General features: G+C 45.1%; 1 protein-coding gene across 10 annotated transcripts in view; it reads left to right on the top strand.

Moving 5' to 3' along the window:
- SNX29 (sorting nexin 29) overlaps positions 1 to 14,320 on the top strand; it is a 559,610-nt gene that overhangs the window by 39,012 nt on the left and 506,278 nt on the right. For 8 of the 10 annotated variants that reach the window (XR_003623948.2, XR_003623947.2, XR_009005356.1 and 5 more), the window contains one exon: positions 4,737 to 4,861. The exons of 1 other annotated variant lie outside the window; for it this stretch is intronic. Coding sequence is in view for 4 of the 9 variants with exons in the window: in XM_057528881.1 (XP_057384864.1) it covers positions 4,737 to 4,861 (125 nt within the window). In the remaining 5 variants the exon portion in view is untranslated. Of the gene's footprint in view, positions 1 to 4,736; positions 4,862 to 4,936; positions 5,003 to 14,320 lie in introns of those variants that run through there. One more of the 10 variants, XM_057528885.1, reaches the window with a different exon arrangement.

Genomic DNA, 14,320 nt, shown 5'->3' with positions numbered 1-14,320 from the left:
ATCTGACTTGTAGATTACAACCGAGGATTGATTTCTGCCAGTAGAATTCAGCGGTTAAAGGATGTGAACCTTTCTGAAATTTATAACACATAAATGTAGGGCATGGCCCATTTCAAATGGCTGTCATGTGATGGCCTTGCTGTAGTTGATGATTGTACCGTCTTAGTTGATGATTGTACTGTCTTAAATCTGAGGTATGGCTAATGCTGTTAATGGCCCATTTTTATGGGTACAGTCGACTCCGTTCTCAGTGACATTGGAGCTTTCCACACGAGGATGATCCAATCCATTTTCATGATTGTACTTTTCACCAAAAGGTTCTAGTAAAGCTGTAACGTAGTGAAAGGATCAATTTGAAGTTATGCTGTCAGGAGGTTAATTTGATGCAGTTCTTAAAATGCAGCTTTCATTGCTGATCCTTTCTGTCTAATATTTGCCATAAATGTCTAACATTTGCCATAAAAAGTACAGGATTCTTAGGATTCTTATTATAGATTAATGTGGCAGGTTAAGCGGTCTTGAAATTTAGGACACAGCTCAGGAAAACCAGTGCTTGCAGAATTTTAGCAGCAAACCAGTTAAGCTCGTGCAATATCCAGCTGTGCCGGCGGGTGGTGAGAGACTTAAAGTCAGCAGGAGGAGGTTATTTCATTTTCCACTCCTTCATCAAGCTTTTACTGGGCACCTTGAGGGCAGTTTTTTAAAAACAGCTTAACTGAAGTCTAATTTACTTACCATAAAAATCTACTCCTTGTACGTGTACAATGCAGTGATTTTTTTTTTAAAGTAAGTTTATAGAGTTATGTAACCATCACCACAATTCAGGTTCAGAACATTTTCATTGCCCCAAAGAGTTCCCTTGTGCCAGTTTACAGTTAATTCCTGATTTCAGCCTTAGGCGACACTAATCTACTTGTAGTTTCTATGTATTTACCTTTTCTTGACATTTCATGGACTCATACAACGTATGGCTTTTGGGTGTGACTTCTTTCCCTTAGCATGATATTTTCAAGGCTCATCCTTGTTGCAGCATGTGTCAGTACTTTATTCCTTTTTATTGCTGAATAGTAGTCCATTGTATTGATATACCACATTTTATTTATCCATTCATCTGGTAAACAGCTATATGCATAAAAACTTGAAGTGATTTTCTTGGCTGGTGCTTTTTAAAAAAATTAAAACATTCACTGTTACGTGCCCTGCTTAATTAAGAACATGGCCAATTCATTAACTTACAGTAGAAGTTAGATGTGAGAAAATGCCGTGGAGGCAGCCAATCCTCCCACCGCCTGCCCTCCCCTGCCGCGTGTCAGAGAGCACTCAGCAGAGAGCATTCTGGGAAACAGGAGAGACTGAGCTGAGAAAATAATGAGCTCCGTGAAAGCAGGTGCCCCTTTCATTTTTGCAGAAAGTATCATATGCCTGAGTCAAGGTGAGAAGAAATGGAAAATCTTCAGGTGACATGATTATAAATCAGTGCCCATAGCGTGCCCACCACAAGCTGAAGGGCTTAGATTCATGTAGTTGGACCAGTGTGTTCTCCTTGGTTCCCTAGTCTATTTTTTTAAATTTTATTTATTATTATTAATTAATTTTGGCAGCACCAGGTCTTAGTTGCGGCATGCAGGGTCTTTTAGTTGCGGCATGTGGACTTCTTAGTTGCAGCATGTGGACTCCTAGTTGTGGCATGCATGTGGGATCTAGTTCCCTGACCAGGGATTGAACCTGGGCCCCCTGCATTGGGAGCACAGAATCCTACCCACTGGACCACCAGGGAAATCCCTTGGTTCCCTAGTCTTAACTGACCTGGATTTGGATTCCAAATTATACAAGATCTCCTGAGATGCATCTCTCACCTAAGTATACATCAAGTCCATGTTCTGAGTTCTTCGAGGGGAGGGACCATATTGGTCACATATACCACAGATGGCAGGCATTGTGCTAGGTGCTGTCACCACTAAGATGAATGAGGCGTGATCCTTGCTCTCTGGAAACTCAAGTTAGCAAGAGGAGACAGCTGTGGAAAGCAGATTGTTAACAGAGATTGACCAAGTGCTGCAGCAGAAGGAAGCTCAGCATGAGGAAGCACTCAGGAAGGCTTCCTGGAGGAAGGGACCCTTGAGCTAAGTCTTGAATGACCTGTAAATATAAGCTCAGGTCAAATGGGGAGGTGAAAAGGGGACATGGAGAGGGTGTTAAGTAGAATGGCCTTCAGCAAGGCAGGCATCATAATGAACTAATTATAGGACTAATGCCCACCTGGGTTTTCTGCTGTGTTGGGTTGATTGTGACCTATGTGCATCTGGAAGGTAATGCTGCTGATGTAAGCAAACCTTGGGGACTGGGTTTGTGCTCTTCGCCTGCATTCCATTCCCCTTAGGGGCCAGATGTTATAGAGTTGGTGGGGCAGTTACTGACTTGTGCATTGGAGCCAAACAAACCGACGGGGATTGTTGAGTTAATCATTGTTTTTGCAGATGATTCGTTTAAAGATGTGGTTTATTATGGAGAACTCTAAACACAGACCAAGGTTTTTGCCTTCCTCCCCACCCCACCCTGAAACAGGGCCCTGGTCAGGCTCCGTTTTGCTATGCCTTGCTTTTGGTTCCTGTGGGATTTAGATAGTTTTGGCGGGTGTCCCAGCTTTCAGGGAGCCCTCAGATGTGTGCCTGTGTGGATATGCAGAGAGACTAACATATGCACATCTAATATTTAAGAGTGACATCTGCCACAGCAAAAAGGGTTGTTTCAATGTGGGGGAGTATTCTGGGACCCAGGGTTCAAGGTTAATCACCCTTTTACCTATCCACTGAAAAAGCATTTACGGAGCACACGCTGTGTTCCAGGCACTGAGTGAGCTAGGTGCAGGGGAGCCAGGAGGACAGGGTAGGAGTTGGAAACCAAATAGTGTAGTTGAGGACAAGTTCAGTTTGGGATGCCAGGTGGGGCTCCTTCCTGTGGAGGACTAACTTTTTTTTAAAAAGTTTTTATTTTATATTGGGGTATAGCTGATTAACAATGTTGTGATAGTTTCAGGTGCACAGCAAAGTGACTCAGCCATACATATACATGTATCCATTCTCCTCCAAACTCCTGGAGGGCTAACTTGGATCATTGGCAGTAGTAGCCTAGAATTCTGGGATGGATTAGTGATGTCTGTCACGGGCACAGACTAGAGGATAAATATTCGTGTGCTGTGTATTTGCTGATGCTGGGTTAGCGTTTTCTGGTGTAGACAGAAGACTTGAGTAAAGGTGGCATATGGGAGGGAGTTGACTTTTGTCTTAGAATAAAGCATGTTTGTCTTGGTGGCATGGGGTGTAGTGGAAACTACCTTGGATCAGCATGGGGGTGGGTAGGGTAGGGCTGGAGTACCCATGTTGCTACTAATTATGTACTTACTAGGTACTGTCTCTTAAATGTCTCTAAGCCTCAGTTTCTTGATGTGTAAAATGGAGATAATTATACCTGCCTCAACCATATCATAATGTTGATGGGAGGAGCTAGTGAAATCATGGATGTGAAGACGTTTTACCACCCACAGAGTGATAGACTCTTGCAGTATTATAACTAGAGGTGTGGGGGTGGGTGGAGCAGGAAATGCCTGCAGTTATGCAAGGATGAGCCAGATGGTGGTGGCCTCAGGGTCTTTGCACTGGGTCTGTCTGCCCAGCCTGCTGCCTCTTGTCATATCCAGGTCATAACTCTAAGGTTACCTCCATTCGGGCCACAGAATCTAAGCCTGTTCTTGCCCTGGCTCCACCTACCACCTCATCCTGTTTTATTTTCTTCAAAGGTCTCATCAACTGATATGGTCTGGTTAGCTTATTTGTTTTTGTATCTTCCCCTGCTAGAACATGGAGACGTGGTGAGGCAGAGACCTTTTCTGTCTCACTCCCACCATCATATCCTCAGAGCCTAGAACAGTGCCTGGCACGTAGGAGAAGTACAGGATTTCTTAACATTTGCTGCATGAGTGATTGCAAGGGTCTCTGAAGTGCACAGACCCGATTGGGCTGGGGGCCCAGGAACCCTGTGAGGATTGTTAAGAATTGAGTGTAGTTGCTGTGACCTCATCTCTCTGTGAACATGTTCCTGAATCTCCCATTTCTTTGGTTACTGATAAATCAATTCAGTTAAATGCACAGTAATTGTAACTTAATTGACAATTCCATCAACTCTGGATCTGACTTCACAATGTAATCTCTTACAACAAAACAAAGGACAAGAATCAGAATTCATATTATTTTTTAGGGTATGTAACAGGCCATGAAATTACAGTGTTTCCAATTTGGCAGGCTGGTGAATTCAATCTCTTAAAAGATAATCTTGTTTCATAAAGGACATGATATGAATTAGAGTTGAAACTTGTGAATTGGATACAATTAACACCCAACCCCTCCCCACACGGAACTGATTTGTTTTTAAATTGGCTTTTATTTTTATTTTTTTCTCCCCTGCTGGCTGGCACCAGTTCCATATCCCCTTGTTTCTTGTGAATTGTTACTGTGCTTTCACCAGTCTGAAGAACTTGGCTAGACTGTGTGGGGCTTCCCTAAGTTATGTGAAATGAACATAAATGGAGATTGGTGTGGAGTCAGTTACATGTCAGTCACCTGTCTGTAAATCCAGGTGTCTAGTGTGTACCCTCACAAGCTCCCTGGAGATGCCAGGGCCGCCCTGGTTGTTTCTCTGCCTTCACAGGGTGGATTGATGAATCACTGGTTCTCTCGCAGGGTAACCTGTCTGTGTGCCCAGTTTGAGGCCGTCCTGCAGCATGGCTTGAAGAGGAGTCGAGGATTAGCGCTAACAGCAGCCGCGATCAAACAGGCAGCAGGCTTCGCCAGCAAAACCGAAACAGGTACTGCTCGGCCTGATGCATCCCGGAGGATGTTCCTTTCTCTTGCTCTTTTAATTTGTGTTTATTTTTTAATAGCGGGCAAGGCAGTCATCGTGCGGGACTAGTGGGGGCCAGTGGCACGTTGTGGTGCGGAAATCCGTGGTAAGGATGTCTTACTTGCAGTCAGTTAGGGTGTTGTCTAGTATCTTAATTTAAATGAAGTCAGCCTTTGTGCAGAATTCTCAGAGCCACGTGTTGTGGTCTCCGAGGGGCTCGGGGGACCTGCAGCTAAGGTGCTTATTTCACCAACATGGTGTGGCAATTGCTGTGAAACTAATAATCTGTTCTAACTTTATGCACAAGGATAGCATGGCGTTTCATAATTAAATCTGTCTTCAATAACAGCAGCAGAAAACAGGCAGGTCTCTGAGCTTATAGTTCTGCTGCCATCCATTTTAAAATTGTCACAGCACTTCCCTTGTCCTGTGCTCCTGTGTCTCTGAATGACAGGGATAATGCTAATAATAATAGTTCAACGCTCATGGGTACTTAGTGCAAGCCTGGCACTTTGTTAGTCTTTTATACAAATTAACTCGCTCAGTTCACACAATAGCCCTATGAGTGGTGGGGACCTTCATCTCTCTTCTCCATGGTACAGATGTGATTTGTTCGAAGCGGTTTGCTTTGGATCTGAACTTTGAAGTGTATCATGTCATATAAACAACATCCTGTGTGTTCCACCCCACGCGCACATTTAAAAGAGCAGGTTCTTTCAGACCCTGCTTGTGGCTGCCGCCCTGAATTCCCAAGTCCTTCTTGTTACTGTGATATCAGTGTCACTGCTGAGTAAAATGTGTCACCTTTTGCTAGTTCACCTCCTTTCACAGCAAAACATCAGTGCTCACCGTGTTTGGTAGCGGTGTTTGTGGAAATTCTCTGCCCACTGAGGTGAACCCTTTGCCTTTCCCTCTCATGTTGGCGCGTCTCCTTTCCCTTTTCTCTCACCCCTTCAGCAGATCTTTCATCCCTGTTCATCCCACCGGTTGCTCATTTTCAGAAATGAATGTGGGTCCTGTTGGGGTCAGGGGATGGCTGCAAGAGGGATTCCTGTCACCGTTGATTTTTCTTCTGTGTTCCCGGGTCCCTTCCTTAAAAGTCAGGGACATAGGGGGCCAGTTCAGAGAAGAGCCGGTGTCAAGGGCCTCAGTCCTCGTAGAAACCACAGCCAGCTCCTTGGCCACCTCGGATGTCAGCCTCAGTCGTCTCGGTGGCATTTTATGTACAGGATGCTTCCCTGAGCTTCTGTGTGGGGATGGCGTAGGGCTGGTTGATGGCTGTTTGAGGACATGGCTTTTCCGAGAGTCCTCCTTGGCTTGCTGGGCCCTTGTGTTTCTTCTCATTTCCTTCTTACCTGTCTGTGGGGCAGCTACCTCAGAGGAACTGGTGTGGAATAGACCACCAGGCTCTGGGCAGCTCCTGGGCATGGCAGAGGCAACCCTGGCTTTGGAGTCAGACTCTGAGGGTAAGTCTGGCATGACCCTGGGAAAATGCCCCTCTGTGCCTTCATTGCTTGCACCTGTAAAGGCAGAGCATCTCGTCTCCCTGGGGGATTGTCAGGAGGCTTCAGTGAGACTCTCATGTGAAGCACCTGCTTCAGTTCATAGACACCCCCCCCCCCCAATAAATGTTTAACCAGTTACCCTCTTCTTCCAAACACCCTTTAAACTTTTAATCTCTTTCTCCACCTCACCCCCTCTTGCGGCTCTGATCTTTTAACCATGAAGAATGGCTCTACCTATTCCCGTCCAGACTAGAATTCTTATCTTTTTGTTACTTGGCCCTGATAACCACAGAAGCGCCTGCACGTTTGCAAGACATCGCCAGCCTTCGCCTTCTTGCTGTTTCCCTGCATCTTAGCATGATTTCTACACTTGCATCCTGAAGAGGCTGAGGAGCAGTCTCTGGCTTTGTTTTTGCCCAGGAGGGTGTGCTGGGCTGCCTCCTGGCCAATTAGAAGCAAAGCAAAGGCCGAACTACCTTAGCCCTGGAGTAGTTGCCAAGGGCTTGTGTCATCATTGTTGGCAGCGTTAATTAACCATTCACGGGTGTAGGATGGTCCTTGGCTGGTTAAAACCTCTTTCCTGCCATTGAATGTTTGATTAAAAACCTCACGAGAGAGGGGGCAGGTGTTTCTTCAGCTGCGCAGAGTTGGAAAAGATCAGATCAATGACTTCTTACGGTTGTTCTTAAAGCCATTGGGATGACCTTGCCAGGCAGAATGAATAAAATGGAAGTCTGAAGAGAAGGATCCGACGGGGATGAGCGTTGCTCTGCTCCCTTGTCTCTGCTGGCTGCTGGGCTGGGCCCTCTATGTAGCTTAGCGATCGGACGGCAGGGTTGAAATCCCCGCTCAGCGACTTGTCACACATGAGCTCTCTGGGACACCTCCTCTCTGAGCTTCTGTTTCCTCGTGTGTAAACTAAGGGTGATAACGGGACCTGCCTCGCAGGGTTGTGGTGGGGGCTTGAGGCCTTGGTTCTGGGCTGCCCGAGCTGGTGCGTGATGATAACATGCCAGTAACATTCCAGCGTAGGTGATGGTGTCTTTACTTTTCAGATGATGACACTGAGGCTCAAGTAAGTTAATACGAGGCCCAAGTTCCCATGGCTGGTAAATGGCAGAGCTGAGGATTCCTACCCAGGTCAGACTGATGTCAAGAAGTTCCTGGCCCTTCCCCGCTCCCCACCTCCTCTGGCAGCAGGCCTGGTGCCCATAATTGCTCCTCTGTAGACCACTCTAACTCAGTGAACTGAACTGAAAGTGACAGGAGAGAATGAGTAACGGTGAATTAATCCACAAGGCTGTTGCATTAGCTCTGTTTCTAGATGAAGAGAGAAAAGCTGAACTTCAGAGTAATGACTGAATAAAATGACACTGTTGAAAATCACAATACAGTAGATAATACTGAGAGTCTGCCAGGGGCATGACTGCATTTGGTTGTCTGCAGTTAGGGTGCATGTAGGACTGAGTTTGGAAACTGGTGCCCTTGCACAACGTATTAAAAAAACTTTTTTTTAAAGTTGCCAACATTTAAAAATTATGAGATTTTATGTTGAAATATAGATTTCTAGATTTTCTTAAACTTGAGGATCTGTGACTCTGGGCCTACATTTACTGTTGACTTTGTTTGGAGCCCAGCACCCCTGCCCTTTGTAGATGGGGCAAAAGTACTCCAGGTCACCACAGTCTCCACCCCTCCCTATCGCCCCTGACACTTGAGATAGAATGTCGGTTGCCATTTATTGTTGTACTGTTGTTATTGTTCCCACTGTTCTAATTGGAAATTCAGCAGTTTTCAAGGGTAAACACCTCTCAAGTTGTAAGCCTTTGAAGCCAGTTTCTAGAGTGCTAAAACCGTTGTTTTTGTCAATTTTGTTCAGTTTTATAGTTGCTTTTGGGGGAGAGGATTTGTTAACCTTCTCACTGGGCTGTAGCCAAAAGTCCCTTATTTTTTGTTTTTGTCTTGATTTTGAAGACAAGAATGAAGACATTCTTGTCTTCGCATGTATCTGGTATTTTCGACTGAATGCCAGATGTTGTGTATGAAGAATCGTAGAGATAATTTGAAGTTTGGAATGATTGTATCTTTTTTCAGAGAGGATTTACTGTTGCTTCTCAGACAGTTAGGGTAGAGGGAGATCAGTTTAATCCAGTCAAGGGATCAAGCCAGTTCACACCTGGCCTTTAGCATTTGTGATGCCTGATGTATTTCTAGGATGTAGTTCTTCGGGGTTTCCAGCTTATATCAGTTTCCTGGAGTTGCCATAGCAAATTTGCACACACCAGGTGGCTTAAAACAACAGAGAGAAATTTACTTTTTCACAGTCTGGAGGCCAGGAGTCCAAAATCTAGGTGTCGGCAGGGTTGGTTCCTTCTGGAAGGCTCTGAGGGGAGGGTGTGTTCCTAGCTTCTGGTGCTTGTCAGCAGTCCCTGCCATTCCTTGGCTTGTAGCTTTATCACTCCAGTCTTGGCCGCTGTCTTCACATGGCCTTCTTTCCTCTGTGTCCATGTCTCTCTGTGTCCCCTCCTCTCCTTAGAAGGACACCAGTCGTGTTAGATTAGGTCCAGTATGACCTCATCTCAACAAATTACACCTGCAAAGAGGCTTTCCCCAAATAAAGTCCCATTCTGGGGTTCCAGGTGGACACGAATTTTGGGGGGCACTATTCAGTCCAGTACACAGCTGAATCCCTGAGGTGTTTTCCAGTGCCCTTCCTCATCTGCAGGTCCCGAACTCTAATTTTTTTTTTTTTAAAGACCCTGTGGGAATTCTGAAAGCTCCACTTAACTTCTCATCAGAGAAGCTCTGTAGTTGGGAAAAGCCTTAGGGCAGAATAAGGCTCTGTAGACAGGAGTCATGTCTGTGGACGTCCCTTCTCTTTGGGATCTGAGTTCCTCATGTCTTTCTTGCCTTTGCAGAGCTCCTAGTCCTTCAGTTTTGCTTTCATTAAAAAAAAAAAAAAAAAAAGGCTGGCTTTTTCAGTTGCTGTTTTTTTCGTGGGGGAGTTGATCTGGTTCAAGCTAATCTTCCACAGCCGACAGTGGACCCTTGGAGTGATGCTTTCAGCTTGTGCCTTTTCCGGTGGCCAGATGTGCCCCCTCTGTGCGTGACCATCTTCTGTTACTTTTCTACAAATCAGGTACCAGCTTTTCCTCCTGAGATCAACTGTAGCCTGGGAAAGGGAGTTTGCAGGCAGTTTTCCTTCAGTTTTGTGCTGATTTTAATCAGTGCCCACATATATCTCCCATTCCCTAGTTTGCTGTCTATTAGGGGGTTTTGTTTTGTTTGTTTTTGATTTTAGCTTAGTATTCAGGTTTCTTTTTGTTTTTGACTTGGGAGGTTTTTACCCAAACATCCCTGACCTATGAAATGTTGGTAAGGTAAACATCGTTCTAAGCAGTTATGCTGCCAGCTCAACAGTTATGCCGTCTTGGCGGGCATGGGAAACAGTGTGCATCCCAAACTGCAGTCCCTTTGAATAGATCGTCCAGTTAGTTGAGTTACGCAGGACCCAGAGAAGTTTAGAATAAGGTCACCTAGTGTGTCTCCTTTAGAATTCAGACCCCAGAAGTGAGAGCCTACTGTGTCCAGTAGAGCCGTTTCCTCTGACTTTTGACAAGTGACTGGATTTATCTGCACAGACAGTTGATTTGCCGGTGGTGAGATGGGAGCCTGCATTTTCCGAGCCTGTCCTGCAGTTTGTTTAACCTTTCCATTCCAGTTATGCAAGGTAGCGTGAATCATTACAGCCGACACTGGTTATTCCCCACCCAGCAGTTCCGTCCCTTCTTTCTTGCTAATAGAACTCTGGTTTTGTCCTGATGTTGGGTGGCCACGAGCTTCAGGTCTGAGGCTAGCCACAGGAGGAGTAAATCTGGATCAGATCAGGCCAGCCATAATAATTTCCAGGCTGCCAGTAGTTGGTTTAGGAATAGACATGTGATGCAATTCTGACCAAAAGGAAAGGTCTGCTGACGGGCTTCTGAGAAAGCTTCTTGCTGTTTAAACAGAGACACAAGAAAGCTCATTTTATGGCCTTGGGTTATTTTGTGAGACTGTGATGTTTGGAGCTGTGGCAGTGATGTTGTGACCATGAGGAGGGACCAAGTCTGAAGATGAAAGCCGGTACATTCAGGATGGCAGCTCAGAAAGATGGAAAGTACTTGGACCCTGATAATGTCACTGAGCTACTGAATTAACCAACTCTGGAACTGCCCTACCTCTGGACTTAATGTTATGTGAGATAATTAGTTCCCTAATATTTTAAGGCATTTTGAGTCGGATTTCTTTTTACTCGCATCCAAAATCATCCTAACTTAAACAATAGAGAAAAGCAAGACAACTTAAAGAAAAAAAGAGACCTATGCTCCAGAAATGGGAGGAACAATGTGATTAGCACATTCATCTTGGAAATGACACTTGGGTGTTTTCTGCTCTTTTCAATGAACCACAGGTTTGGCTTTCTTAGTGTTTGCTAGTGACTCATATTGAGCAGCTCTTGTGACCCAGGGGATTCGTTAGACCCTTTGCGCCCATTGTTCCACTTTACTGCTAAAATGATTATGCATAGTGAATAACGGTGTTCCCATTTTACAGGTGAAGAAAATGAGGCTCAAAGAAATGAAATAATTTCCTTAGTGTTCCAGAGCTAAAAAGTGGCAGAGCTGGGATTTCTACTCAGGCAGGCCTACATGATTGTGATTCTGAAGCTCCTACTTTTATTTATAATGGCATATTGTTTCCAGAAAGAGGGCTCTCTGAAAGATCATGACCCCCCCCCCCCATTTGAACTCATGAGTAAATTAAGCAGCATTTTATTATTTATTTATTTATTTATTTTGGCTGTGCCGGGTCTTAGTTGCTTCATGTGGACTCTTAGTTGTGGCATGCAGACTTCTTAGTTGTGGCATGTGGGATCTTTAGTTGTGGCATGAAGACTCTTAGTTGCAGCATGCATGAGGGATCTAGTTCCCCAACCAAGGATCAAACCCGGGCCCCCTGCATTGGAAGCACGGAGCTTTACCCACTGGACCACCAGGGAAGTCCAAGCAGCAAGTATTGAGTAAGTTAGGAGCACTCAGAGCAAAGCTCAGCAAACCATGTCCTACCACCTGTTTTGTAAATAAAGTTTTATTGGAACACAGCCACAAACATTCATCTACTTAGTGTCTAGGGCTGCTTTTAGGCAGAGTTGTGACTGAGACTATCTGGCCTCCTGACTTTCTAGCTCCTAGCATAGTGTCTGGAAGTATATGGGTTCTTCAGTAAAAATATGTTCAATAAATACCTTTTGGTTGGAAGGAAGGGCCTCATTCAATGTGAATAGTACTATATTTCATGATTCCCGAGGTACCTTAAACCAGGATCACTCCAGAGTACTTCCTTTTCCTGGTTCATAGCCTGTGCCTTCTTGCTGTGTCTTCACATGGTAGAAGGAACCTCTTTTATCAGGGCACTAATCCCATTCATGAGGGCTCCACCCTCATCACCTAAGGGTCCACCCAAAGGCCCCATCTACTAATACCATCATCTTTGGGGGTTAGAATTTCAAGAGTTGAATTTTGAGGGGACACATTCCGATTAGAGAAGTGGCGTTTCAATGGCATAACCTTGAAGTTTGATGTTCTTGTTAATCACTAAAATATCATCAGGTTATGTGTCGGCAGTCTATTACAAGGTGATAGGCATGATTCAGAACATACCAGAGGCACATTTATTATTGAGGTGCCTGTCTTGTAAAATTTAACTGTAACTTTCCTTATCTGTTCAGCAGCCTTTTGGCACCTCTGACCTTGACACTTTGTCTCCCACTCTCTTCTGTAATGCCACAACCTCTGGGCTTACTTTCTACTTCTTTGCAGATCCTTCCTGGCATATCCCTTCTACACTCTCAAACATTAAATATTATTTATCCTCGGATTCTGTTGTTGACTCTTGTTTCTACACATACTGTCTGAATTCCTTGGTGAAAATTGCTATCTGTGTGTCGATTACTCTTAGTTATACCTCCTGCAGATCACTCCCGGTCTTCCTCTTGAGTGTCCCTATTTGGATGTACCACGGGCTTGTCAAGGTCTGCACGACTGAATTCTCATCCCTATCCCACCCCCATGTTTGCTCCTGTGTTCCTTGCTTAGTGAATGGCTCTGCCCTTCACCCAGGTCCCCTGACCAGCCTCGGGCTTCCTCCCAGCCTCCTCCTCCTCCTCCTTCCCCCGCAACCGCTCAAACTTCTAATTTTTTTCTCCCTCTCTTTTAGAAATTGTCATAAAGTATACATAACATAAAAATGACCATTTTAACCATTTTTAAGTGTACAGTTCAAAGGCATAAAAGTACATTCACATTGTACAACCATCACACCATCCATCTCCAGAACCTTTTCATCTTCCCAAATAGAAACCCTGCCCCCATTAAATAATAACTCTCCATTTTCTCCTCCCACTAGCCCCTGGCAACCACCACTCTACTTTATGTCTCTATGAATTTGATTATTTTAGGTACTTCATGTAAGTAGAATCATACAATATTTGTCCTTTTGTATTTGGCTTATTTCATTTAGCATAATGTCTTCAAGCTTCATGCATCCTTTTTAAGGTTGGATAATATTCCATTGTATGGATAGACCACCTTTGTTTATCCACTCATCTGTCGATGGACACCTGGGTTGCTTCCACTTATTGGCTATTGTGAAAAGTGTGGCTACGAACATGGGTGTACAGATAACTGTTCGAGTCCCTGCTTTCAATTCTTTTGGTTACATACTCAGAAGTGGAATTGCTGGATCATACAGTAATTCTATGTTTAATTTTTTGAAGAGCCACCATACTGTTTTCTGTACTGGGTCCTCCATTTTATTTTATTTTTTATTTTTTTAAAGTTTATTTATTTTATTTATTTATTTTTGGCTGTGTTGGGTCTTTGTTGCTGCTCATGGGCTTTCTCTAGTTGCGGTGAGTGGGGGTTACTCTTCGTTGTGGTGCTCAGGCTTCTCATTGCGGTGGCTTCTCTTGTCGCCGAGCACGGGCTCTAGGCACATGGGCTCAGTAGTTGTGGCTCGCAGGCTCTAGAGCGCAGGCTCGGTAGTTGTGGCGCACGGGCTTAGTTGCTCCGCGGCATGTGGGATCTTCCCGGACCAGGGCTCGAACCCGTGTTCCCCGCATTGACAGGCGGATTCTTTTTTTTTTTTTTTAAAGGGCAGTTGGTAGAGGAATAAACTCATGCTTGGTTTTTATTTTAAGATGTTTGTTATTTACAGGATTTTTTAAACGACTAGCTAAACTGAATTGCAGAGCATGAATTCGATTGTTTTATAGCTACTTTATTTATTTATTTTTGGCTGTGTTGGGTCTTCGGTTCGTGCGAGGGCTTTGTCTAGTTGCGGCAAGCGGGGGCCACTCTTCATCGCGGTGCGCGGGCCTTTCACTATCGCGGCCCCTCCCGTTGCGGGGCACAGGCTCCAGACGCGCAGGCTCAGCAATTGTGGCGCACGGGCTTAGTTGCTCCGCGGCATGTGGGATCTTCCCAGACCAGGGCTCGAACTCGTGTCCCCTGCATTGGCAGGCAGACTCTCAACCACTGCGCCACCAGGGAAGCCCGGGGTGCTCCATTTTAAATTACCACCAGCAATGCACAAGGGTTCCCAATTTCTCCACATCCTCACCAACACTTGTTATTTTTTGTGTTTTTGATAATAGCCACTCAAATGGGTGTGAAGTGGTATCTCATCCTGGTTTTGATCTACTGTCTCTTGAAGTTTCAGATTTCTCTCTAAAAGTCATTTTTGAGCTCCCCACCAGTTCAGCTGGATGGTGCCCCTCCAATCGGTGATGACCCCCCACCCCCACCCCGCAACGGTCCTGAGTCCTCTTCTCACCAGACCCCTGGGTGGCACCACCATTCTCTTGTCTCCCTCTCTCG

Source organism: Balaenoptera acutorostrata, chromosome 15, assembly GCF_949987535.1.
Source record: "Balaenoptera acutorostrata chromosome 15, mBalAcu1.1, whole genome shotgun sequence".
NCBI lineage: Eukaryota > Metazoa > Chordata > Mammalia > Artiodactyla > Balaenopteridae > Balaenoptera > Balaenoptera acutorostrata.
Note: the sequence above shows the minus strand (reverse complement) of the source record. Positions and strands in the feature narration are given on the sequence as shown.